At 46.8% G+C, this 25,847-nt stretch overlaps 2 protein-coding genes and 1 pseudogene across 2 annotated transcripts; all 3 read left to right on the forward strand.

The window, feature by feature from the left end:
* Window positions 1–4,762: 4,762 nt before the first annotated feature.
* LOC123043419 (probable LRR receptor-like serine/threonine-protein kinase At3g47570) lies at window positions 4,763–10,603 on the forward strand. The gene is made up of 3 exons (XM_044465870.1): window positions 4,763–7,771; window positions 9,154–9,946; window positions 10,020–10,603. The coding sequence occupies exons 1-3, from the start codon at window positions 5,816–5,818 to the stop codon at window positions 10,388–10,390; spliced, it is 3,120 nt and encodes a 1,039-aa protein (XP_044321805.1). The 5' UTR covers window positions 4,763–5,815; the 3' UTR covers window positions 10,391–10,603.
* An 844-nt stretch (window positions 10,604–11,447) lies between these two features.
* LOC123040354 (probable LRR receptor-like serine/threonine-protein kinase At3g47570) lies at window positions 11,448–14,972 on the forward strand (annotated as a pseudogene).
* A 2,352-nt stretch (window positions 14,973–17,324) lies between these two features.
* Window positions 17,325–19,475, forward strand: LOC123038928 (LRR receptor-like serine/threonine-protein kinase SIK1). The gene has a single exon (XM_044462306.1). The coding sequence runs from the start codon at window positions 17,325–17,327 to the stop codon at window positions 19,473–19,475; it is 2,151 nt and encodes a 716-aa protein (XP_044318241.1).
* Window positions 19,476–25,847: the final 6,372 nt, after the last annotated feature.

Raw genomic sequence — 25,847 nt, forward strand, 5'->3', positions numbered from 1 at the left:
CCCGGTCGGCCAACCACCTGCAACCATGCCACCCAAGCGGCCGTGGTTGCACGCCCGCATCCGAGTCGCGCCGTCCGCCTACGACCCACGCGACTCCCACCGCCAGGGCCGCCGCCCCGCCACCGGACCACCCCGAGAAGCCCCAAAGGTCACGTCTTGGACAAGATCCATGAGCCCAACCACCTCAGAACCGTCGGCGACCACTGCCTCAAGGGGACCCGAGCCCAGATGGCCGGGGGAAGGGGGAGGAGGAGGAGTGGCCTATGGCCCAGATCCGCAAGAGAGCGCCGGCCACCGCCCGCTGCCGAGGAGGAGGGCACACGAATCCGCCGAGCTGCATCCATGAGAGGCCACCGGGGAGGCCTTCCCGCGCCGAGCGCCGCCGTCCAGCCGCAGGGGCCCGGCTGGACAAGGGCCGCCCACCTCCACCGCTGCCGCGCCGCCCCTCCACCTGAGAACCACGGCGAGAAGGGCCGCCCGCGACCCGGTCGCCCGCGACCCGCAGCGCCAGACGAGGCGCCGAGGCGCTGTTGCGAAGCAGCCGCCGCCGCCACCACCCGCCGGCCTGCACCACCACCATGCCGCCTGTCGCCCGACGCCACGCCGCCGTCGCTGGCCTACTCCGGAGCGCCGCCGCACCGCTACGCCCGGCACGAGCGCAGCATCCCCACCGGCGAGATCCGGCCCGCGCCGCACCCCCCACGCAAGGAGACGAGATGGCCCCGCCGCCGCCGGCGACGACCTGGCTTCGCCCGCTCGTGCCCCTTGGCGGCGGCGAGGGAGGAGAGAGAGAAGGGGAGGGTGGCGGCGGCGGCGCTAGGGTTGCCCCCCGGACGCCCGCGGGAGCGTCGCGGGAGGGGAGGGGAGTGATATCTCGGTCCAGGGAGTAGATGTTAAAGACCATGTACGAATTCGGTAGTACAGTTACTACACTACTCTAATGCTTATATACAAAATTATAGATGTATCACTTATTCACTTGTATAATATAATTGTAACAGTTTTTATTTTATGTACCTGATTAATATCCACCGTTGATGCTATGTACGCACCCAAATTAGCGGTGCAGATCTTACTATCTCACGTCGAAGTGAATTTTTTGTTTAGCATCTAAAAGTGAATAGTGAAGCTCTTTTTAAATTTTGTTTCGCTGAGTTATAGAGCTGCAGTTTCCTGCCTGAAATGCTACTAGTTAGGCATTTTTCACATTAGCGGCTGTCAGTTTTGGTTCTTTCCTTGGATTGGATCCATGAGCCCATGAGTGTCAAACATTGCAGGTATGTACATTGGAAAACAGATCATCAGTAAACCCAGTAGTGGCTGTGACTTGTGCTTTCCAGCTTTTCCTTGAATTCTTTTTTTTGCGGGGGTAAAAGGAGTTTATATAACTCAAGCTTTTCCTTGAATTCAGGTTTGTTTCCTTGACTCGGCAAGTTATTAAGAATTAGGAAAAGGAAGGCTGTGGCTTTGGCTTTCTGGGGTTTCATAGGACTCAGGTTGCTTCCTCGACTCGGCAAGTTAGGACTTTCGAAAAGGGAAAGGCGATGCGAAGAAGCGACTCACCTTGGCTGAAATGCTACTAGTCAGTTACACATTTTTCAGGCAAGCATCGTCAGTTTTGATCCTGTATTTGGAGCCAAGGATGTCAAATGTTTTGCAGGTATTCAAATCTAAACATTTTTCTCTGTAAACATTGAGGACTCGAAACAGGAGCACCAGGAAACCCAACGTCTGCGGCTTTCGCTTTTGCGGTTTTTCTTAAATTCAGGTTGTTTCCTCAAGTCGGCAAGTTAGGAATTTGGAAGAAAAAATAGGAAGGCCATGAAATTCGGCTTTCGTAGGATTCAGGTTGTCTCCTCAACTCCGCAAACAAAGAATTCGAGAAAGAAAATGTGAAAGGTCAAAAGGGGCGGTTCATTCAGAAGCATGGAATGCCGACGAAGAGAGGAAAAGAGGAGGATGAGGGATGGAAAAGAAAAAGAGGGCTCGACTGGTTGTGCCAAAAGGAAAGGAAAGGAGAGGATAGGAATAGCGTAGCGCAACCTGGATAGACGCAAGAATATATGGGACACGGAGTATCTACTCGCGAGCTCATATGCTCCTAGATGAATAGTAAATTCGCAAAATTAGAAAACAAATTCAAACAAATCTGATTTTTTTTGTGGCAAACTTGAAGGAATGTTTGAAGTGCACGGGAAAATTCATCACAAAACCACAGTGGTGGAAGGCATAGCAAAAAAACAACAACGATGCTATAGAAATGGTACTTTCAAACTCATTTTGGAGCGCTGATTTTTTTTGGCCATGCCTTCCACCAATGTTGTTAAGTCTCTGCTTACAATCTCTGCTTATAATCTCGAATCCTGGAGGAGGTAGCTAGGGTTACAGGAGGAAGGGGAAAGTGGGGAATTGCTTATGCTAATCGACAACCCTTCCCGTCTCCCTCCGCAGTGCGCAATTCGTGCCAGTGCACAAATTGTCGGCGTTTCTGGGCCATCTTGAGCCACAGCGCCGCATTCCCAACACAATTGAGAGAAGCAAATCTAACTTTCATGTGCTCAGAAACCCCATATATCTCAAAATACAGTTCACAATTGTCCAACCACACCTGGTGATCTTCCCCATCGAACTTGGGAAAGTCCATTTTGGGCGTGCTGCCCATGTGCGGACGAAGGGAATGATGTGAAGGTGCAAATAGGGGCATACCGTTGCCCGGAGGCAGATCAGGGAACCGAGGATCTCCCAGAACTGACCCCCGTGGTTGGTGATGCCCGCCGTGCCCATTTGGGCGGTCCTCGCCTTGCGTGCGCACCACCACGGACGGTGGTGTCAGGCTCGCCGCGGCCGGACCTTGGGGCCGCGCCGGAGGTGCCTCGAGCGCCTCCAGTCGGGCTGCCGCGTCCTCGGCATGGAGCTGGAGAAGCGCCGCAGACTCGGAGAGGCTCTTGGTCGTGGAGTCCATGGATTTCATCCACGCCGCCATGCCCTTCAGCTGCTCGGCGATGTCAGCAAGCTTGGCGTTGGTCTCTATGTTCTGTTGCTCCACCGACCCCATCACCGCCGAGATTTGTTGCTCTACCGCCGTCGGCCCACGCTTCTTCGGCGCCAGCTCCGACTCCCGATCAACCAACCAGATCAGCGGTTCCTGCCGAGTGATTGGAATTACAGCGGTGGACGAATCCTCCGCTTACCGCACTACGGACTGATGGAGCCCGCGTCACCGCGATGGATCGAACGACCTCTGATACCAATTGTTAAGTCTCTGCTTACAATCTCTGCTTATAATCTCGAATCCTGGAGGAGGTAGCTAGGGTTACAGGAGGAAGGGGAAAGTGGGGAATTGCTTATGCTAATCGACAACCCTTCCCGTCTCCCTCTGCTGCTCTTTATCTCTCGCTGCCGTGATGCCGCACTGGGTTCCTCCTGCCCTCCAGGCCCGGTCCAGCAGGCGTGAGCGGCGACAGGCCTTGGGCCTCCTTCTTGGGTTGGGCCATGGCATAACAAATGTGAATTCGTGATGAAATTTTACATGCACTCCCGACATTCCTTAAAGTTTGCCACAAAAATAAGATTTTTTTTTCATTTTTAATTTTACTGTTCACCCCAAGAGCATTTGAGGTCGAGATTAGAAATGCACTTTCAAAATATGTAAGCCTTGCCATAGAGACAAAGGTGTATATAGAAGTGCGGGGGCGTGGGAATTCGGCCGATTTGGTGGCGACACAAGGGGGGATGGGGATGGGGCGGGGTGCAGCCGCTTTTTGTTTTACTTTGCATCCTATTTTGGAGGTGTTACAAATTTAAAATAAATTTTGTTTGCATATAGGGCACCTATTGGTGCATTGTTTTTGTCGGAAAAAAAAAGGTAAAATGGTCCTTCCTTATTATTGGTGCACTAGTGTAGTGTCAAAAGCGCTCTTATATTAATGAGATGAAGAGGGTAGATTTGATTAACAATTTTTTTTAGAATTTAGCAATATAAATCTAATCTGATCGATTTCTGGCCGGTAATAATTGTTAGAAATGTAACGGTAGCCACGCAACGTAGCAGTAAACTCGAAGATCCTCAGCCGTTGGATCCTCGTGCTCGGACTCCGTTACTTCACGGCGTGAGAAGAGACTCTGACCCTCCGGCGACTTCCCCGCCGCCGCCGCTGCTGCGCTCGCTTGCCTTCTCCCCTGCCGGCATCGAACGCCTCCAGCTGTTCCTCTCCATCCATTCCTCGCCACCTCCAGAGTCCGCGCGGCTCGTTGCGCCGCACGAGCCTCGCCCTGTGTGTTTCAGTCTTTGGGTGTGGGCTTGGCCTTTGTTGTTTCGGTTTTCGCCTGATTTTTCCATAATTTTAACTGGGCAATTCTCTTCTGCGTAATTAATAGATGAGGCAATCTTTGCCTCTGTTTCGAAAAAAATTGAAATAAATTTTGTTTACATATAGGGCACCTATTGGTGCATTGTTTTTGTCAGAAAAAAAAGGTAAAATGGTCCTTCCTTATTATTGGTGCACTAGTGTAGTGTCAAAAGCGCTCTTATATTAATGAGATGAAGGGGATAGATTTGATTATATGCTCACTCTCAGTTCACCTGTGTATCAATTTTTATTTTAGAATTTAGTAATATAAATCTAATCTGATCGATTTCTGGCTGGTAGTTGTCAGAATGTAACTGTAGCCACGCAACGTAGCAGTAAACTCTTCCTCAAAAAAAAAAAAAGAGCAGTGAACTCGAAGATGCAGTCTCAGCCGTTGGATCCTCGTGCTCGGACTCCGTTACTTCACGGCGTGAGGTGACTCTGACCCTCCGGCGACTTCCCCGCCGCCGCGCTCGCTTGCCTTCTCTCCGGCCGGCATCGAAGCCTCCAGCTGTTCCTCTCCATCCATTCCTCGCCACCTCCAGCAGTCCGCGCGGCTCGTTGCGCCGCGGTAACAAGGCCACCATTGGCCGTCGCCGCGCGAGCCTCCGTTGGGATGCGCAGCCCGCGGCCCGTCGGATTCGCTCTCGCCCGCGGCCCCCTCCGCCTTCAGAAACCTCGGAGTCTCAAATCCCAGCAGCAACCCTCGCGTCGGCGGCGTGGAACTAGTGTAAGTAGCAGCGCCTTGTATGAGGTAAGTCCAGCAGTTAGGTTCCCAACTTTCCATCCTAAATTGGATGAACTGCAGTTATCTAGTCGGAATTCCATTGTTCCATGCTGCGTTGCCACATTCAGATTCAGTTATGAAGCATGCTGGCGCAACGCGAAATCGCAATTCTGAACCAGTTTGTTCTATGAAGAAATGTGTAATCACTTTGAGTGGTTCAGGTTTCTGTATCTGCCTATCTGGTCTTGGGTCGATGCTACCAAACCTCACAACTGACTTCAGTGGCCGTCAAGCGTCAATGGCTTGGTTTGCCATAGTGTCACCTCTTGGCTTGTCCATCCTGTTTGTTTGATGTGTGCTCGGAAGGTTACAGTCACGGTAAGTCTTACAACATCCTTGTGTCGCTGTCAAAATAATTCATCTTTCCTCTTCCAGTTTTTATTTTGCTATTACTGTGATTCTACTAGTCACAATCCATTACTCGGCCTGCACACGTTTTCTTCGACAGATATTTGTTTCATTCTTCTACTTTTCTTTACCCTTGCAACACGTTCAGGGCGAGACAGCCCACCATTGTTTGTTAAGTCAAGTCAATAGTGTAGCATAACTCCAGGCCCATTCCTTCTGGCAGACAAATCCTTTAAATGGCATCCACATTCTACACACAAGATCTCCGAAGCTCCAACCTAAAGTTCTCCCAACTTCCTGGTTCTTCCACATCCTGTAAGCTCTGAACATCATGCCCTCATTTTTGTCTCTACTCTGTATTTTTCTCATCCTTTTCTCCTTCAACACTACAACAATCGAAGCAGCACAAGGAAACAAGTCCGAGATTGATCGGCAAGCCCTCCTTTGCTTCAAGTCCGGCATCAATTCTTATCCCCATGGCATCCTAAATTCATGGAGTGATGACTCACTTCACTTTTGCAGCTGGAAAGGGGTCACTTGCAGCACAAAGTTTCCACCCCGGGTGGTCTCTCTTAACCTCACCTCTACTCGTCTCAGTGGGAAAATTTCTGGATGTGTAGGCAACTTGACCTTTCTATCATCGATGAACCTTGCCGATAATGATCTGTCGGGAACCATCCCTGAAGAGTTGGGTAAGCTCCCAAACCTCCATACGCTGAATCTTGCCAATAATAGTCTGACCGGTGGTATCCCTCTCTCATTGACCAATTGTTCCTCACTCAGCACACTTATACTGTCTCGTACTTTGTTTGATAACTTATCTAAGCTTACTAAGGTTGATCTCCAGAAGAATTCTTTCACGGGACTCATCCCACGTTTCCATAAGGTCACAGCACTCAAACTTCTTTGCCTGACAGAGAACTTCCTCTCTGGAAGCATACCTCCTTCAATAGGAAATGTTTCTTCCCTGACATCTATATTGCTCGGCCAAAATAAGCTATCAGGATTAATTCCAGAAACTATAGGTCACACTACAAAACTACTTGAGCTTGACCTAAGTTTCAACAGTTTATCAGGTAATGTCCCGGTTTCTCTTTATAACATGTCATCACTCAAAAACTTTAGTGTTGGCAGCAATGCCCTTGTTGGACAGTTACCATCTAACATTGGTTACTCGCTACCAAACCTCCAGTCCCTAATCCTGGGAAGCAACAGGCTGGAGGGCCTGATCCCTGCTTCACTAGCCAACATGTTAAATCTTCAAATACTTGATCTTTCAAACAACTCGTTACATGGCTCTGTGCCATCTCTTGGTTCGTTGACAAACTTGCGTCAGTTAGTTTTAGGGAGGAACTTGCTAGAAGCACATGACTGGTCATTTCTTACATCTCTGGCAAGTTGCACCCAGCTGACAAAATTGTCCTTGGAAGGGAATGCTCTGAATGGCAGCTTACCTATAGCAGTTGTTAATCTTTCCACAACGCTAGAAGAGTTATCGCTTGCATCAAACCAAATTTCGGGCTCCATACCTGTTGAGATTAGCAATCTTGTTAATCTCACTTCGCTTAGGATGGAAAGCAATTTTCTTTCGGGAAGGATACCATCTACCATTGGGAAACTGCAATACCTATATATCCTAAGTCTATCGAACAACAAATTATCAGGTCAGATCCCTCCCTCAGTTGGTGACATCACTCAATTGGGCAAGCTTTATCTTGATGATAACAACTTGAGTGGAAACATACCTGGTAATTTAGGTCAGTGCAAGGGACTTCTTGAACTAAACTTGTCTCGGAACAATCTCAATGGGTCAGTACCAGCCAAACTGTTTGATAATCCTCCATTTTCCTTCGGTCTAGACTTCTCACATAACAATCTCACTGGGGAACTGCCTTTTGGTACACATGGTGCTGGTTATGGTCCAACATCCCTTCACATGGAAGGAAACAAGTTTCGTGGACAAATCCCAGCAAGCTGGAACTCACTATTATCAACCCAGCAGATTAATCTTTCTCACAATGACTTATCTGGTACTGTGCCTGAATTCTTTGAGCACCTTAGTATGCTGGAGCAACTTGATCTGTCTTACAACAACTTGGAAGGGGCTGTTCCTACAAGTGGGATCTTTGAGAATTCTGCCGCAGTAGTTTTGGATGGAAACAAGGGACTCTGTTCGAATTCCTCGAGGCTAGCATTACCAATTTGTCCTGGCATCTCAGCAGCAAATAAAACAAAGCACCATAAGTCCAAGCACCATCGGTCCTTGCTGGCGACCTTGCTGCTAATTGTACTACCCTCTGTTTTTAAGGCGTCCGTAAGGCGTCGCTTAGGCGACGCCTAGGCGTCAGGGCGCCCTCCAGGCTCAGGGCGTCGGCCTTGCCTTAGACAGTCGTGTAAGGCGTCCGCCTTAGGCTGTAAGGCGTCTGAAGCGTCCGCCTTAGCGCCACCTTGCACGCCTCAGACCAAATCGGACGCCTTAGCTTGTCAGGCAGGGAAACAGAGATTGCAGGCGGGAAAACTGACCTGGGCGGGAACACAGGCGCGGGAAACATTGGTTCAGGTGCGACCAGTTATGAGAAGGGGAAAGAGAGAGTGAATCGACGTGAGAGGTCTCTCCTGTCTCCTCTCTGGACCATTGACGGAGGCTTCCTCCTCAGATCTGCGGCAGCCGCCAACCTCCTCCCTCCGGCCACAGTTCCTCCCCCTCCTCTCTGGCTGCAGCTCCTCCCCATCCTCCTCTGGCGCAACCCTCTTCCAGCAGATCAGCACCACATCAAGGTATGAATTCAGCCCTCTCTTCTCCCCCCTTTCCCCCTCTCCTCTTTCTTCCATCCAGCAGTGTAGCTTGCCATGCTTGCCTGCTCTGTTATGCACAGCTCCTCTACTAACTGTTAGGTGCTGCCTCTCTTATGCACAGCAGTGTAGCTAGATGTGCTTGCCCGCTCCTCATCTGCATCTGTTTCTTCCCAGATCTGCTTCTCCACCCACAAGGCAGCAGCCCCACCACTGCTTCTCTCCTTCCCCATGCTTGATCTGGCTGCTCTAGTGATTTGGCTCTTCTCTCTTTTTCTTTGACAGTAGCCAGGTGTACCTGCTCTGATGGATCTAGCCAATGATCCTAGGAGAAGAGCTACATCAGATGATCCAGCCTGGAAGTATGGGTTCTGGCCAGATTTAGAGAGGAAAGATTTACTCCAGTGTACATTGTGTGGCAAGATAGTCCATGGTGGAGTGAGAAGGCTAAAGCAGCACTTTTCTGGGGGTTCCAGTGATGCGGATAAGTGTCCCGAGGCATCCATGGAGATTAGGATAGAGATGCACAATTCCTTAAACACTAGAAAGTTTAAAGCTATGGAGCGATATATTGATGAGGAGGATGAAGCTGAACTTCAAAGGCGCCGTTCTGTCATATACACAAGATGATTTGAGGCCTATGCTTTGGTAACAGTTTATATGTTAATGTTAGTTGTTAAATCTCCTAATTGGTGGCCATCTATTATATATGTATGTACAATTTATTAAGTTAATGCTAGTTGTTAAATCTCCTAATTGGCTGCCATATATTATATATGCACGTGTCTAAGGCGTCGCCTCGCCTTACGCTTTAGCGCTTAGGCGGTGAGGCGCCCCCCCAGCGCCTCGCCTCGCCTTACCGCCTTAAAAACATAGGTACTACCACCACTTACTATTTCTTCCCTAGTATTGCTGTGGCTTCTGTTCACTCTTTGGGATAGAGGGGTATTATTCACTCATTGCAAGAATTTGATTTTATCATTTTCACCATCGGACGTTTTGTCCAAGATTTTTCGCCTTTTTGGCCATCTCAAGCGAAGGGAAGTGCATACAGTTCCGTCCCATGAGGAGAAGCTGAAAAGAGTGTCATACAGTGACATCCTTGAAGCTACTGATTGGTTTTCGTCGGGACACAAAATAAGCTCAAGCTGTACTGGGTCGGTCTATGTTGGGAGGTTCAAGTTTGAAAATGATCTGGTGGCTATCAAAGTATTCAACCTGAATGAACCTGGCGCTAATGAAAGTTTCTTTACTGAGTGTCAGGTGCTACGGAGCACACGCCATCGAAACATTCTGAAGTGTGTGACTTCATGCTCGACGACGGACACAGAACGCAATGAGCTCAAAGCACTAGTCTACCAATTCATGGCTAATGGCAGCCTTGAAAGATGGCTTCACCCTAAGCAACACAATGGCACACCAAATAGAACCCTAAGCTTACGGCTGAGGATATGCATAGCCGTGGATGTGGCCTCTGCTCTCGATTATCTTCACAACGAACTGACGCCGTCTTTGATGCATTGTGATTTGAAGCCAAGCAACATTCTTTTAGATTATGATATGACTGCACGTATTGGAGACTTTGGTTCAGCAAAGTTTCTGTCGCCAGTTTTGGGTAGCCTAGAACACTTGATCAGTTTCCGAGGAACAATTGGATACATGGCACCTGGTAAGTTTATTTTTCATTAATGCACTTGTCCATGGTTTATCTTGTATTTAAGTACATCATGTTGCTTTTGCAGAGTACGGAATGGGTTGCCAGATCTCAGCAGGAGGTGATGTCTATAGTTTTGGAGTGATTCTACTGGAGTTGCTTACCGGAAAACGACCAACCGATGATATGTTCGTGGATGGGCTTAGCCTTTGTAAGTTTTGTCAATCCATGTTCCCAGACAGAGTTGCAGAGATTCTAGATCCTCATGTGGCGCATGAGGAGCATCAGCGGTGCGAAGAAGTGGACGCGGAAGCATGGATGCAGCGATATATTGTCCCGCTGGTTGCCCTAGGGCTGTCATGTACCGTGGAATCTCCCAATGATAGGCCTGGAATGAAGGATGTTTATGCAAAACTATCTGTTATCAGAAGCTCTTTTCTGGAACGCCGTGATGATTGATGAATATATCAATTCTGTTAGGGTGTACTAAATTGTTATTGTTAAGGATGTATTTTTGTAATTACCAGAGTGTGTTTGCGTCCTGTACCCTATCTATTTGACAAAACTAAAACAAACTGTGTGGACAAATATGTGATTTGCAACTAGGCATAGTTGGATATTGGAAGCATCACCAACCATGCTTTGTTGTAGATTTGTTTTTTTAATAATATTTATATTGACATGTATGTATTGTGAAATTGTTGTACTAATTAGTACTCGCTCTGTCCCAAAATTCTTGTCTTAGATTTGTCTAAATACGGATGTATCAAGTCACGTTTTAGTATTAGATACATCCGTATCTACACTAATCTAAGACAAGAATTTTGGGACGGAGGGAGTAATTTGTAAATGTGTCGTACATAAAGGTGTTTTTGAATGAACTGATATGTTGAATTTACTAATAAATCTGGTCACAGGTGTTCTTCTGAACACCTCTTTGCAGCCTGAACTAGCGGCAGGGACCTCTCTGTCCCTCCCCTCGCCGTCCGTCTCTGGCTTTCCGCACCGGCTTTCTGCCCCTCTTTCTTCAGTCGGTCCAGATACAAAAAAGAGTCCAGTCCAGCACATCTCAAGCAAACCATGTACTGTACCACCTGACAACCGTCTCCTTCGCCCATTTCTGAGGAGGAAGCTGGTGCTGCACATCACCTGCTTGTTGTAATGCCCTGCCCATGTTCTTGGTAGAATTCAACAAAGGGCCTGCTTAAAGCTTCGTCACTTTTCTCTTTTCCTTCCTCTCGTTGGTCGTCAAGGCCGGGCCAGAGGAGGTGCACGCCTGGGGCGGCGGAGAAGCGGAGATGACGCCTGAACACGGCTGCCCTGAATCAAGGTCTACTTTTACTCCCTGGCCTCCTCTAACTTGTTTTGCAGCTATACACCATGGTCTCAACCAAACATTCACCGTAAACGTGGCCTCCTCTAAAGCATTCAGTAGAGGAGTAACCTGGTATATCTGCAGTAAACGTGTATCAGGCCCTCCACTGAACCGAAAACTGGTCTGGGGTTGGCAGTAGCGCATCATAACCTAGCATAGTACCAAGTGCTGACGTACCAGTCTCTGCACGCGTTTTTCTCTCTGCTTTTTCGTCGAGTCGCCGTCTCATTTCTCATCCACTTTCTGTTCTGCCACTGAGGAGTGTTGGTCTGTGACGCGTGACCAAGATTACAGGCAAGGCAACACCAAGTCAAGTAAAGGTCCCAGAAAAGAAAACACCCGGTCAACTAGTCAAGTGTCCAAGTCTACTTAGGGAGACACATATAACACAATGAATTCGCACTAGATGCACTGAATTAGACATGGCACCTGCAACAACTCTGCGCTCTCTTTCTCCACATGGCATCCTCATTCTCTTCACCCATCTTCTCATATTGTTCTCGTCCAACACCATCGCACAATCCATCAGCAACGGGTCCGAGGTCGACCGACAGGCCCTCCTCTCCTTCAAGTCCAGCATCTCCAGTGATCCGCGTGGTGTCCTGTCATCATGGAGCACCTCGATCAGCTTCTGCAGCTGGAGAGGTGTCACCTGCGGTATTACTCTTCCAACTCGTGTGGTCTTGCTAAACTTGAACTCTGCACAGCTCAGTGGTCAGTTATCTCCTTGGATAGCTAACCTTACGTCACTAGAACGGCTAGACCTTTCAGAAAATCGCTTCTCTGGAAGCATTCCAGAGGAGTTAGGCACTAGTAGATCTCTTAAAAGTGTCGATCTCTCATTAAACCAGCTTGTCGGCCCTATCCTAGATTTCCATAAGATGTCAACCCTTCAATTTCTTGATCTTTCAAGTAACAACCTTTCTGGAAGCATACCTTCATCACTGGGAAATGTTTCTTCTCTCACAGATATACGGCTTGACACAAACAGGTTATCGGGTTCAGTTCCAGAGACTTTGAGCCTTATTCAGAACCTTAGTATGCTCAATTTAAGTAACAACTACCTGTCGGGGCACATCTCCACCAAACTCTGTAACATGTCGTCACTCATTTATCTTGGACTAGACCAGAATAACCTTACTGGACGAGTACCATCTTGCATTGGAAACACGTTACAGAACCTTGAATTGCTGTCCATGTCGGGTAACAAATTTGAGGGATTAATTCCATCATCACTAGCAAATGCGTCGAACCTCCAATATATTGATCTTGGACACAACTTACTAGAGGGGCGGATCCCATCTCTAGGATCTCTATGTAACTTAACCTTTCTAAATTTAGGAAATAACTTCCTACAAGCTGAAGATTGGGAATTCCTTGTCTCTCTGACAAACTGTGCGCAACTTGAAACATTGGATATGAATGGAAATGCCCTGAATGGAAATATCCCTATATCAGTTGGAAATCTTTCTAGAAGTTTAGTGCGTTTAATTCTTGGAAACAATCAAATTGTCGGCACAATACCAGTTGGGATTTTTAACCTTCGAAACCTCCAAATGCTTGCTATGGGCCAAAACTTGCTTTCCGGTGTTATTCCCCCTCTTATTGGGAATCTAGGCCATCTGATTGTCCTAAACCTATCAGGAAACAAATTTTCTGGCCAGATCCCATCTACAATAGGTAATCTTTCTCGGCTGAACAAGCTTTATCTACAGAACAATGAGTTGAGTGGGAACATCCCAGCAACTTTAGGAAATTGCAATCAACTGTATATGCTAGAATTATCTTTTAACAGCCTTGAAGGACCAATACCAAGCGAACTCTTCAGTGGCACAACCCTGGTCGGTTTGGATTTGTCAAACAACTACCTTACAGGATCAATACCACTACAAATTGGTGCATTGCTTCAACTTCTCCGACTCTATATTTCCTTCAACCAATTGTCTGGTCAAGTTCCACTTACATTTGGCGAATGCGTCCAACTATCTTCTCTCAGATTGAGAAGTAACATGCTTAATGGAAGCATACCTCGATCATTCAGTAACCTGAGGTCCATCGAGCAGATCGATCTTTTCCAGAATTCCCTTGTTGGAAAAATTCCGGAGTTCTTTGCAAACATGGATTATTTGCAGCAACTTGATCTGTCTATGAACTACTTTGAAGGGCCGATTCCAACTGGTGGCATCTTTCAGAATCATAGTGTGGTAGCGTTGGATGGCAATGAAGAGCTTTGCACAGGTGCAACCACCACCTTATATCAATTCCCAGTTTGCACCACAACGTCAGCTGTTGGGATCAAGAAGAATGCACTCTTATTGGTAAAAGTAATTCCTCCTGTTGCCATTGCCCTGATCTCTTTCATATGCTTTGTGGTCACTCTTCTGACGAGAAGTCAAGCAGAAACAACTACATGCTACAAGGAGACAATGAAGAAGATTTCTTATGGTGACATCGTCAAAGCTACCAACTGGCTCTCTCCGATTAACAAGATCAGCTCAAGTCGCACCGGTTCGATTTACATTGGAAGGTTTGAGTTTGACACGGACTTGGTTGCCATCAAGTTATTCCATCTCGAAGAGAATGGTGCGCATGACAGCTTCGCTACCGAGTGCGAGGTGTTGCGAAACACCCGCCATCGCAATCTTGTCAAAGCTGTCACCGTATGCTCGACAGTGGACCTAGAGAAAATGAATTCAAAGCTATAGTTTTTGACTTCATGGCCAATGGAAGCTTGGACATGTGGGTGCACCCGAAGCTACACAACAATAGCCCCAAGAGAGTACTGAGTTTGGGCCAGAGGTTAAGAATAGCGATGGACGTTGCGTTGGCTTTGGATTATATGCACAACCAGTTGACGCCCCCTCTAGTCCACTGCGATTTGAAGCCAGGCAATGTTCTTTTGGACTACGACATGACCGTGAGAGTTGGTGATTTTGGGTCAGCGAGGTTTCTCTCTTCAGTTCCTGGTAGTCCAGAAGACTTGGTTGGTGTGGAAGGAACAATTGGATACATCGCACCTGGTGAGTTCAACTTTGTTTCAAGTATTTTCTTATTGTTTTTTTTCTCCTGTAGTAATAATGCCATAACTGATTTTACAGAGTATTGTATGGGATACAAAGTCTCGCCAGGATGTGATGTATTTGCTTTTGGAATCCTCATTCTAGAAATGCTCACCGGAAGGCGACCGACGGATGCAATATTCACCGATGGCCTGAGCCTGCACAAGCTTGTGAGCTCAGCATTTCCAGGCAGACTTGGAGAGGTTTTAGATCCCCATTTGTCCCACGGTCACACACATCCGTGTGACAGAGTGTTTATGCGGAGATATATGGTACCCTTGGTTGAAGTTGGCCTCCTGTGTTCCATGGAATCGCCTAAAGATCGACCGGGAATGGGAGAAGTCTGTGCCAGAATTTTGTCTCTGAAAGAGGCGTTCTTTGAGTTCTGCTGATTAATCTGCAGATCTACATGTTCTTTGTATAAGGTGTGAATATCTTTGCTGTAAAAATTGGTTCTACAGACCACATTTTAGTGTGGGAAGATCATCAGAAATCTAGTTATCGAAATATTGAATTCCTAGAAAGAGTACATGTTCAGTATTGGAGCTCCCTATGTTGGAAAAACTAGTATCTGTATTCTATTAGACATGATATTTTAGAAGCTGAGTTCATGTGATCCCAATTAGGAGCCGCGGTAATTCACGTTGTCTGAGCTCATGCTCATCTACGCCCGTTGAAACTAAATTTAAAAATATTTAAAATATAAAAAAATTGTATTTTTTTTGAGAAAACGCAAGAGACTTTGCGTTTCATTTCATTGAACTGGAAGACATCGAGGGTACAACCTCCAGAAAGGAGGGACACACACACACAAACACGACCGTCCTCACCAAGCGACTACAACTAGGTGAGGAGGTGCCCTCAACTACAGACACGCAACGACATTAGGCCTCGCCCAGCAGGCCAGCGTCAGCGCCATTGCCAAACGCCTCCAGGGACGATTGCAGCTCCAGAACTGCTCAGGCCAACGTACCTCGCACCCATGTGCCTAGAGAGTCGGCGGGCGAAGGGCAGGGCCTGATAGGAACGGGTGAAACAATCATTGGGGAAGCGTGGGTGCTGGCATACGTTGCGATCTGCTCCCTGTGTAGCTGTCTACGCCAGAGCGATGCATCACCAGCCTCCATCTGCCGCATGAAACTCCACTTGCAGCCAAAGCAGCGCCTTCAAGAGGGGAACGGCGCTGAGACGCCGCCGCTGCCCGGTCCGGGAGGCCGGACCTGGGATTTCTCCTGGTGCTCGAGGAGGAGATCTGGTCAGGGTCATGCCAACGCCTCCAAGGAGGTGACGACACCCTCAGGCGTCGCCGTTGACAGCGGAGGCCGTCGCCGCGCGGGGATTTCGCCCCGACCCATGAACAAAGACCTCAGATGCAATGGCAGACCGGACTTGGCGAAGAACGTCGGAGAAGACCAGCACACATGGAGGGATGCCTAGGAACGTTGTCGTCACAGGAGGAGCACCGACCGGCGCGACGCCAGCAGGCCGGCCACCGCCGGGAGCGCGACGAGCAGGCAACAGCAGCCACCTGCACCGCACCGCCGCCGCGCCGGCCCGCAGCATCCGCCGCCAGGAACCGCCGGGGCACAACAAACATCAGCCATCAAGGACCGCCGCGCGCGTGCACACCCACCCAGCGGCTACCACCGGCGACGGCCGGGAGGGGTGGAAGGAGGGGGACGGGTGGGTTGGGGCAGAAAGAGAATCGCAGGCCAGGGCGGGCCCGCGCGGCCCAGATCTGGGCGCCCTCATCTCTGCCGCTCGTAGCAGCGGCAGGCGGCCACCTCAGCAGCGCCACCGCGCGCGCGATCCGCATCATCACGACCTCCCCTGAGCACAGACAACCGCCTGCCTCGCCACCGCGCGCTCCCGCCGCTCCAGCACACCAAAGAGCAGTGCGCGAGCCCACGAACAAGGGCCCCGCCGCCGCCGTCCACCGGCGAGGGCTTCGCCCGCCAGCATCCTCCGGCGACGGCGAGGGAAGAGAGGGGAGGAGGGGGGCTTGGGGCGGCGGCTAGGGTTCCGCCACCCGTGTCGCCCCCTGGGAGCGACACGGGGGGGGGGGGGGTAAAGATGCTCAGTTGTGCAAAATTTTATGAGGTTTGGACATTTAAGGACCTGCAAAAAAAACCAAATCAGGTCTAAATAGTGTTCATTTTCAAAGTTTTTTTCACGGTCAATATTTTTTTTGTCACGACGTCATGGAATGTCGAAACACCACGAATGTTGCCAACGACATCACACGCTAGAGCATCTTTAGATGCCAAAAAAATCAATTTTCTTTTTGCTATTTTATTTGATTCTACTGTTCACCACATATGTTGAGCCGGAGATGCTCTTAGTTTTAGTTGCGGCGCGAGACACTGAGGCCGATTTCAAAGCGGCGACGCAAACGAACGCGGATTTGGTTCAGTTTTTCTGTGGGCTTGGAACCCAAATCGAACGACGCGCGTTGGAGCTGGCCTTACGGTGAGACCTCAGCCGTCTGATCTTGACGCTCGTGCTCCCCTCCTCATCCGACAGCGGACTCACCGCCGGCCGTTCGTCCGTTGCCTTCCTTCCCGGCGTCCAACGCCTCCACCAGTCCTCGCCGAATCAACGAGCGGTCGCCGCCTCCCGAGTCCGTGCGGGTCGCCGCACCGCGCTGACGACGCCACCACCGGCCGCCACCTACCCATCGTCGCCGCGCCTCCCCCGGGGTTCCTTCTTTCCGGGCCCGCAGCCGCAGCTCGTCGGATTCGATCCGCAGTTCAGTTAGCGGGGCTATCCCTCGCTGCTGCGGCGGCTCCCTACGGCGAGCTTCGCCGCCACCCCGGGCGCGCGGAAGACGAAAGACGAGTGAGCAGCATCTCGCAGCATCCGGTAAGTCCTACAGCAGATTCCCAATCCGCCATGCTGAAATGGACGAGATTTGGCTGCTGTCAAAACCTCTCATCTCACCTCTCCAGCGTCTAGTTCGATGCTGCTGTCAAAACCTGCCGCTTGTGCTGTTGGCAGTCCTCTGCACCTACCACAGCTCCACCGGTCGCAGTCTGCAGCAGTCCACACACGTTCTCATTCAGAGGTCTTTGTTTCCCTTGCACACACGTTCACATTGACCTGCCGTGTCCAGTCAAGCATGCCTTCACGTCCATGTCTGGTACACAAATCCTTCAAAAGTCATCTTCACCCAAGATCATCCAACCTTCAACCTCTCTTGTCTCTACTCTGTATTTTGCTCAGCCTTTTCTCCTTCGACACATCGGCATTAGCTGCATCACAAGCAACCATGTCCGAGATTGATCGCCATGCCCTCCTCTGCTTCAAGTCCGGCATCAGCTCTGATCCCCTTGGCATCCTACGCTCATGGAGCAATGGCTCGCTTGACTTTTGCAGCTGGAAAGCGGTCGCTTGCGGCACCAAGTTTCCACCCCGGGTGGTCTCTCTTAACCTCACCGCCGCTCGTCTTGGTGGGCAGTTATCTGGATGCGTCGGCAACCTGACATTTCTTTCTCGGATGAACCTTGCTGATAATCATCTGTCAGGAACCATCCCTGGAGAGCTGGGTAAGCTTCCAAACCTCCATACACTGAATCTTGCCGGCAGCAATTTTCAAGGTAACATCCCTGATTCACTAGGCACTAGCAGTTTTCTTACCTACGTCAATCTTGCAAACAACACTCTTACTGGTGGCATCCCTCTCTCACTGGCCAATAGCGCCTCACTCAGCACACTTATACTGTCACGTAATAACCTCTCTGGGGAGATCCCTTCTACTTTGTTTGGTAATTCATCCAAGCTTACCGTCGTTGATCTCCAGATGAATTTTTTCACTGGTCCCATCCCACATTTCCATAAGGTCACAACACTCAAATTTCTTCGTCTGACAGACAACTTCCTCTCTAGGAGCATACCTCCTTCAATAGGAAATGTTTCTTCCCTCACTTCTATATTGCTCGGCCGAAATAGGTTATCGGGATTAATTCCAGAGACTTTGAGTCACACTGCAAAACTGCTTGAGCTTGATCTAAGTTTCAACGGCTTATCAGGGAGTGTCCCGTTGTCTTTTTACAACATGACATCACTCGAATTCTTCAATGCGGGCAGCAATGCCCTTGTTGGACAGATGCCATCTCACATTGGTTTCTCACTACCAAACCTCCAGATCCTTGTCATGGGAAGCAACAGGTTGGAGGGCCTGATCCCTGCTTCACTATCCAACATGTTAAATCTCCAAACACTTGATCTTTCAAACAACTTGTTACATGGCTCTGTGCCATATCTTGGTTCTTTGGCAAACTTACGTCGGTTGGATTTAGGAATGAACTTGCTAGAAGCACATAACTGGTCATTCCTTACATCTCTAGCAAATTGCACCCAGCTGACAAAGTTGTCCTTGGAAGGGAATCTTCTAAATGGCAGCCTACCTATATCAACTGTTAATCTTTCCAGGAGGCTAGAACATTTATCGCTTGGGTCAAACCAAATTTTGGGCTCCATACCTGTTGAGATTAGCAATTTTGTTAATCTCACTTCACTTGGGATGGAGAGTAATTTTCTTTCTGGAAGCATACCTTCTACCATCGGGAAGCTACAGAACCTATACATCCTGAATCTATCAAAGAACAAATTATCAGGTCAGATCCCTCCCTCAGTGGGTGGCATTACTCAACTGGGCAAACTTTATCTTGATGATAACAACTTGAGTGGAAACATACCTGGTAGTTTAGGTCAGTGCAAGGGACTTCTTGAACTAAACTTGTCTCGGAACAATCTTGACGGGTCAGTACCAGACGAACTGTTTGCTTATCCTCCACTCTCCTTGGTTCTGGACTTCTCACACAACAATCTCACAGGGGAACTACCATTGGTAGTTGGTACACATAGCAGTGGTGGTCCAGTATCCCTTCACATGGAAGGAAACAAGTTTCATGGACAGATTCCAGAAAGATGGCATCTATTTTTTCCTGTTGAATACTCCTGCAAAATACTGCTGGCGAAAATATCGGCCTCCTCCGGTGCCCAAGGAGCAAGAAAGTGGACCAAGCCGATATTTAGGGTTTGTAAAATTCAAGGTCAATGCTTCATTCCACGTCGACAAAGGGTTAGGCTCAGTCATTGTCGATACTAATCCAGTTCATGGTGGCAAGTGTGCCTTAATGAATTTCAACCCTGCCAATCATGTCAAAAGCAGCATTAGACACGATAGTTTCAGTCTTCAATGAGATATTTATGGTGCTTAAAAAGAGATATTTTATCTTTATACATGAATATCTTCGATATATCTATGGCCTACTAAAAACAAAGTTGTAGCGAGGGCACACTTGTATGCTAAGTTCATACAATTTAAGTATGTCCTTGGTAATTTTGCATACCACTTTTCTCACTGGGTTTTCTTGGAGCAGTTTTAAATGGCGTGTTGGCCTTACAATGTGTGATGGGGTTGCTACAAAACAATCGAACTAGCAAGGTTAATAAGATCCAATATAAAAGGTTACTATTAGTAATAGTTACAAATGCCATATAAAGATATATTTGAATTCTAGGATACAAAACACTAGGGCACAAAACCATAGAGGATTTTTGCTAGGTGTACACGGGACCCTCGCTCTCAATGGGGCAAATCTTTTTTTTTATTATCAATGTGGGGGTTTCGCAACAATCCCGCTCACACACATGAAATTCAAAAAATTACACTAAAAAGTACCCATTAAAATAATAAATTCAAGAACATCATAAATAATTCATATTAAATTAAAAACTTACAATTCTTTGGGGGGGGGGGATAAGAATATTACATATTCTTAGTAGATTTTAGAAAAAACAAGAGTAATAGGAAATCTACAAAAAAATTAATAAATACACAATGACATGCTAAGACATGCACCATATAAATGAAAAATCTTACAAAGATTGGACATCATCACATAATAAAGAGAACACAAGAAAATTGATATGACATGATTAATCGCATCGTTTTGAAGTACCATTAATATGACTCCCGCTCATCTACCTTCCGGATCTAGCTCTCTCTGTGTGGTGGGATTTCCTCTGATGACCGGAACCTAAGCCTCTGTTCTGCCAGAATGGGAAGGGTTGACTAGTTAGCTTGGATTTAGCGACGAAATGGTGTTACTACTAAGATGAGCTATACGAAGGTCGAGCAAAATAAAGCAGAAAATATTTGGGCCGACTTCGCAGATTGACCATTGCACGAGCGAAAAATACAACAAGCCCAAAATATTTTTCTTGTTCAATACCGTCGCGGAAATTCTGCTAGTGAAAATATCGTCGACTACTACCCAAAACGGCTTAACAAATGTTTGAGCTTTGCAAATCATGTCAAATACACATTTAATTCCACAAAAATAATCCACATGCATAAGACACGATATTTCTAGTCTTCAAGGAGATATTTCATGATGCTTAAAAAGGAGATATTTAGTCTTCATATGTGAACATATACATGATATCAGAGGAAAGTTAGAGCAAGGCCGTACTTGTTTACTAAGTGCATATAATTGAAGTACTCCATTATAATTTTTCGTATCAAATTTCTCACTGGGTTTTCTTGGAGAAATTTTAAAAGGTGTATTGGCCTTAGAGGATACGATCTTGAGCACCTCGTGGAGTCGAGACTGGAATGCTGGAAGATTTGCTACGCACTCGCACACCTTGCCAATAGAGTGATGCTCCATTCTCGTCCAAATCAATAGAATAAGTCTTTGGCATGGATTTATTATCTATAACTTTTGCTTATATAATAGTGATCATTTTATAAAAAAACAAATCATTTGTCAACATTCTCAAATCATATGTGAAAGGTAATAGGTCAATGCAGGCATCATTCGTAAATATTATTTGGCTCTTCTTGCATAAATGTCGAAATTATTGCTGCAACAACCAGGGGGTCTTCTTGTTAGAGATACGACTAGCAATAGAAAACAAGGAAGATCAAATCAAATCAACAAGAGACCACGAGATTTTAACATGAAACCCCCCTCCAATTAGAAGGATAAAAAACCGCAGGCACCGGCCAACGAAATTCACTATATATGGAGAGTTTACAAACGGCAAGGATTTACAATGATGATCTTTTCCCGCACGACGGCTTGCAAGGGGTGCATATAGCAGTGGTGACCTAGGTCAAAACTGGTCCGCTACGGCCCAAGCCTCCTGGTGACGGGCCTCTGCTTCGCCCCGTCGGAAGTTAGCCTTTATATGTATTTGGGCCACAACTCAACACTTCCATTCTTTATGAAATAGGAACAAATTACACAACTAACACCTACAACAATAATGTCCAAAGAAAGAAAAAGAATTCCATAGATTATATAACATTTATAACAGAAGATCACCTTGTCAACGCCTCATGATCTTTGTCGTTCTCTCGAGAATGTCGCCGCATGCCCGCATTAGTTAGAGACAATCGGGGACGACACAGGGATAACAAGCTCCCAAAGGCCGTGTCAGGTGACGACGCAAAAGCCTACCGCTAGAGTGTGGATGATGAAAGGGCAATCCTTGTAGAAATGGGTTGCAGTTTCAAAGATGTTAGAACAAAGTGGGAACCTTCATGATGCGGCAATCCCAACCCTTAATTGCAAGCATGTGCACCGGGAGAATCCTCATAAAGCACGAATTAGGAGAAAAGTCTATGGTTTATGTGTTTAGGCTCTGCATCCAACTGTTTTTCTTTTCATTTGTCGTTTGTTCACTCTTTGCCTCTCAATGCTACAAATGCCAAACCAGGTGCTACAAAATATTATTATGATGCCACCAGCTAATCATCCATGGATCGGATCAGTAGAGTAATCCCTTGGATTGGACTTGCTGTTGCATAATATACAGTAGTGCTGATCGATCATAGACTAAATCAAATGCTGACAGCCGGCAACAGTCTCGAAGCATATGCGGAAAGGTCAGAGGTCAATGCAAACAGCATTTGTGAAATATTATTTGGTTCCTCTTGCCAAAACACTGTCGCTGTCGCTGCAACAACCACAAGGTTCTTCTCTCCTTCTTCCTTAATTTGGAACTGAGTATATTGGTGACACCCACAACAATAATGCCAAAGCAAACCTGCATGGTTACGCACAGAATTTGACAAATAGATGTGCTTAGTAGTTAGTAGTGCATAAGCCCTAGTCGTCTGCTTGGACTCTTGCTCCAAGTCAGAAGATCAACCTTGCAGAAAATGAAAATGGGAAGGCAAAACTATACAGAAATGCAATTAAAGCACATACCTGACTATAAGTGTGTCGTGTAACTAGCTAGTTGGCAACTTGGAATGAATGGGCTCATGGATATACGCTTGTCTTAGTCGGATCTCTTTCCAACATTAGAGTTGGCCAACAACTACGGTATGTGTATAGGTAGAGTAGACGTGTCATCATGTTTTCTTTCATTTGTCCCAAGAGCTTGTGGACGTTACTTTACTTCTTGATGTAATCTCAGTCTAACAACTTAATTAAGCTTAAGTAAACACGGACATGCCGTATGCATCGCCCAGATGTAGAAGCCGAGGTCATCCTCCTTTTCTAAAAAAAAGTAAACACAGACATTATATATCATTTGCCGTTATCTGTCGTCCTAAACAAGTATATAAACCAGTTCACATTGAAAATCACCGGCGTCTAAGATCGATGCTTCCAATATGCCAACGCATGTTGACCTGTTCGTAGGTACGGCCTTGCGAAAAAACTGTGCATGTTCGGGCTGAATATGTATGGTTGGAATCTGACAACAACACCTCACCTAACTAAAATTTGGTTAGGTGAAACAGTGCAACTGATCATGAAATTTTGGGCACTCAATACTGCATTTTTTTCGGATAATGAAGCTTTTATTTTTCTAATCTCGTCTCGTTGCATCAGGGCAATACAATTGCAATAGAGTTCCTATGGCATCTGCATGTAAGCATATTTGCTAACATAGTAACATGCATGCACACAGCGAAAGGCCAGAATTATATGGTGCGTTGGAGTTTTCTTGATTATTCTTGGGACACAAGGATAATAATCGTATCCACGCTATCGATAGTGATACATCGATTTTCCCTGAGGACCAAAGACATCCGACTTCGACGGTTATAATTTTGTTGAGCCGGGGGCAAGTGACAGAAGAAGAGTAGATCGAGGCAAGTCTGAATCACTTCCGACATGATCTAATCACCGCAAGTAAAATGCATAAAACCACCACTTTCACATCATAGCTCTCAGAAAACCACCACTTTACAAAACTGACACTTTGCACTGCACCGAAGATTTGACAATGGCAAAAACACTGAACCATTTTTTAGCGTGTTTTGACGTGGCCCATCACTCGCGGGCCGACAACAATGACACCGCACCACTATCGGGCGTTAATGGTCATACCGACCAAGCCAGTCGGCCCGTTCCCCTAAAGGAAACAGTGGCTGCTCACTCTCGTTCACTTGCTCACTCTCGCTCACTTGATCCTGAGTTATCGAATCCGCGAGACGATGTGCACTATGGCAAAGATTCTGACAAGTTATTGCTAACGAATTAAATTATAGTTTAACAACCGGACCTTTACAACCTTTTGGGTGTAAACACTAGTATTAAAAATAGGCATGAGCATGAGGGCTTACTATCACAACCTTATATTTGTGATCGGAATCTTAATGATATTAATTTGTGCTTTGGAAGACACCTTCTATGATGTGCTTGGGATGCAAAGATGTGGGGGATGTGTCCAAAGTATGACTTGATTGGTGTACGAACTGCATCAAGAGTTAGTTGTTCAACAAATTGTCCTTACCGTCGCATGGGGTTACCTCGGTTAATTAAGAATAAATATTCAGACAAAAGCATTGGATGTTTAAGACTACACCTCATTCTTCCCCAAGGAATAGCTTTCTACTACCGTACTAACCCATTCTTTCACTGCCATTACAGATAGCGTTCCATGTCCTCCTCGCTCTTTACCTTCTCCTTGATCGATCTACGGTATCCTGGGTACCCGCAGTGCCTTAGATCAAGAACAGGATAAGAGACAGTTTCATTGCAATTGGACCCATACAAATAATATCTAATATACAAAGCCATTCCAACGATCCCTTTCACAAATACATCGGCACTAGTAGAAAAAGGGTCAAACGTGAAGCACATTAGTGCCGGTTTGTATTAGAGCCGGCACAAATGTATACATTAGTGCCGGTTCCAACGGCTAGCCGGGCCGCTCTCATTAGTACCGGTTCGTGGCTAACCTTTAGCACCGGTTCATGCCACGAACCGGTACTAATGAGGGTGGTGGCAGGATGTTGTCAGTCTGGGCCCCCTCCAGCACCTTTAGTACCGGTTCGTGCCACGAACCGGTACTATAGGTCCTCCTGCATATAAACCCTTCGTCCAGCTCGCTCTGTTCTTCCCCCTTTCCCCTCTCCTCTCCTCTCTGTTCTTCCTCTTCTCCCCTCGAGCTCATCACACATTTTGCCCAAAATTTGTCAAGATTTGAAGGCCCCCATCCATTCAAGTGATCACAAAGGTTAGCAACTTTGTCCTTTCATCTCTCATTGCTAGATTAGCTCTTGCAATGCTTTATATAGTTATTAATTTGTGAGTTTAGTAATTTGGGAGGAAATATATATATGTGCTAGTATTTGATTTATATGCAATTTGAGGTCAAAAATAACACTTAGTTTGCATATGTAGGTGTGGTTTACTTAGTGCCTTCTAAATCTCCGTCGTAACCACCGTCGATCGCCCGCACCGTCCCGTCGCCGGCACCACCTTGTGGTGAGCCTCTTGTTCATGAAATTTTATATAAAAAATTGATGTTTGTGTGATTTGGATATATAGTTACTCATATAATAATTATCTTACCCGTACGTTGTTTGTTATACATAGTGCCATGGTTTTGATATCCGTCCCCGTCGGCCCTCGTCCTTATTATGATTCGGATGTGGTATATTCTCTTTTAAAACTATTTGTTGCATTTCGTGTTTATGACAAATTATGCCCATCAAGTTGACATAGATATTTTTATCTAGGAGGTATGTGAACCGGAAATTCCAACCGACCCTATTGTCGAGAGGTTAAATTTAGTTGAAAGAGAAAACGAGTACTTGAAAGAAAAATTGAAAAGAATTGAGGGGGAGAAGATGGAATTGGAGTTGCATGTTGCCGATGTCGTCGATGATCACAAGATCAAGATGGAGAAAATGCGCTTGAAGATTAGAAAGATTAGAAAATATGCCATCGATAGTGAGGCTTGGTATCATTATGCTGTTGGATCAATTGTTACCTTAGTTGCGATCTTGATCGCATTTGTTGTTGCATTTAAATGCTTTAGCTAGAGAGTTATTTGTTTGTTGCATTTAAGTGTTGTATGAACTTTATGTATGAACTTGTATTAATTTGGTCTATTCGGTGTTGTGTAATGAAGATGAGCCGGCAATGGATGTACGATGACCGATGCTCTCCCCAGTTCGTTGAGGGCGTGCATACTTTTCTGCTTGCGGCTGAGGCAAACAAGCGGG

This window comes from Triticum aestivum, chromosome 2B, assembly GCF_018294505.1.
Source record: "Triticum aestivum cultivar Chinese Spring chromosome 2B, IWGSC CS RefSeq v2.1, whole genome shotgun sequence".
NCBI classification, from domain to species: domain Eukaryota; kingdom Viridiplantae; phylum Streptophyta; class Magnoliopsida; order Poales; family Poaceae; genus Triticum; species Triticum aestivum.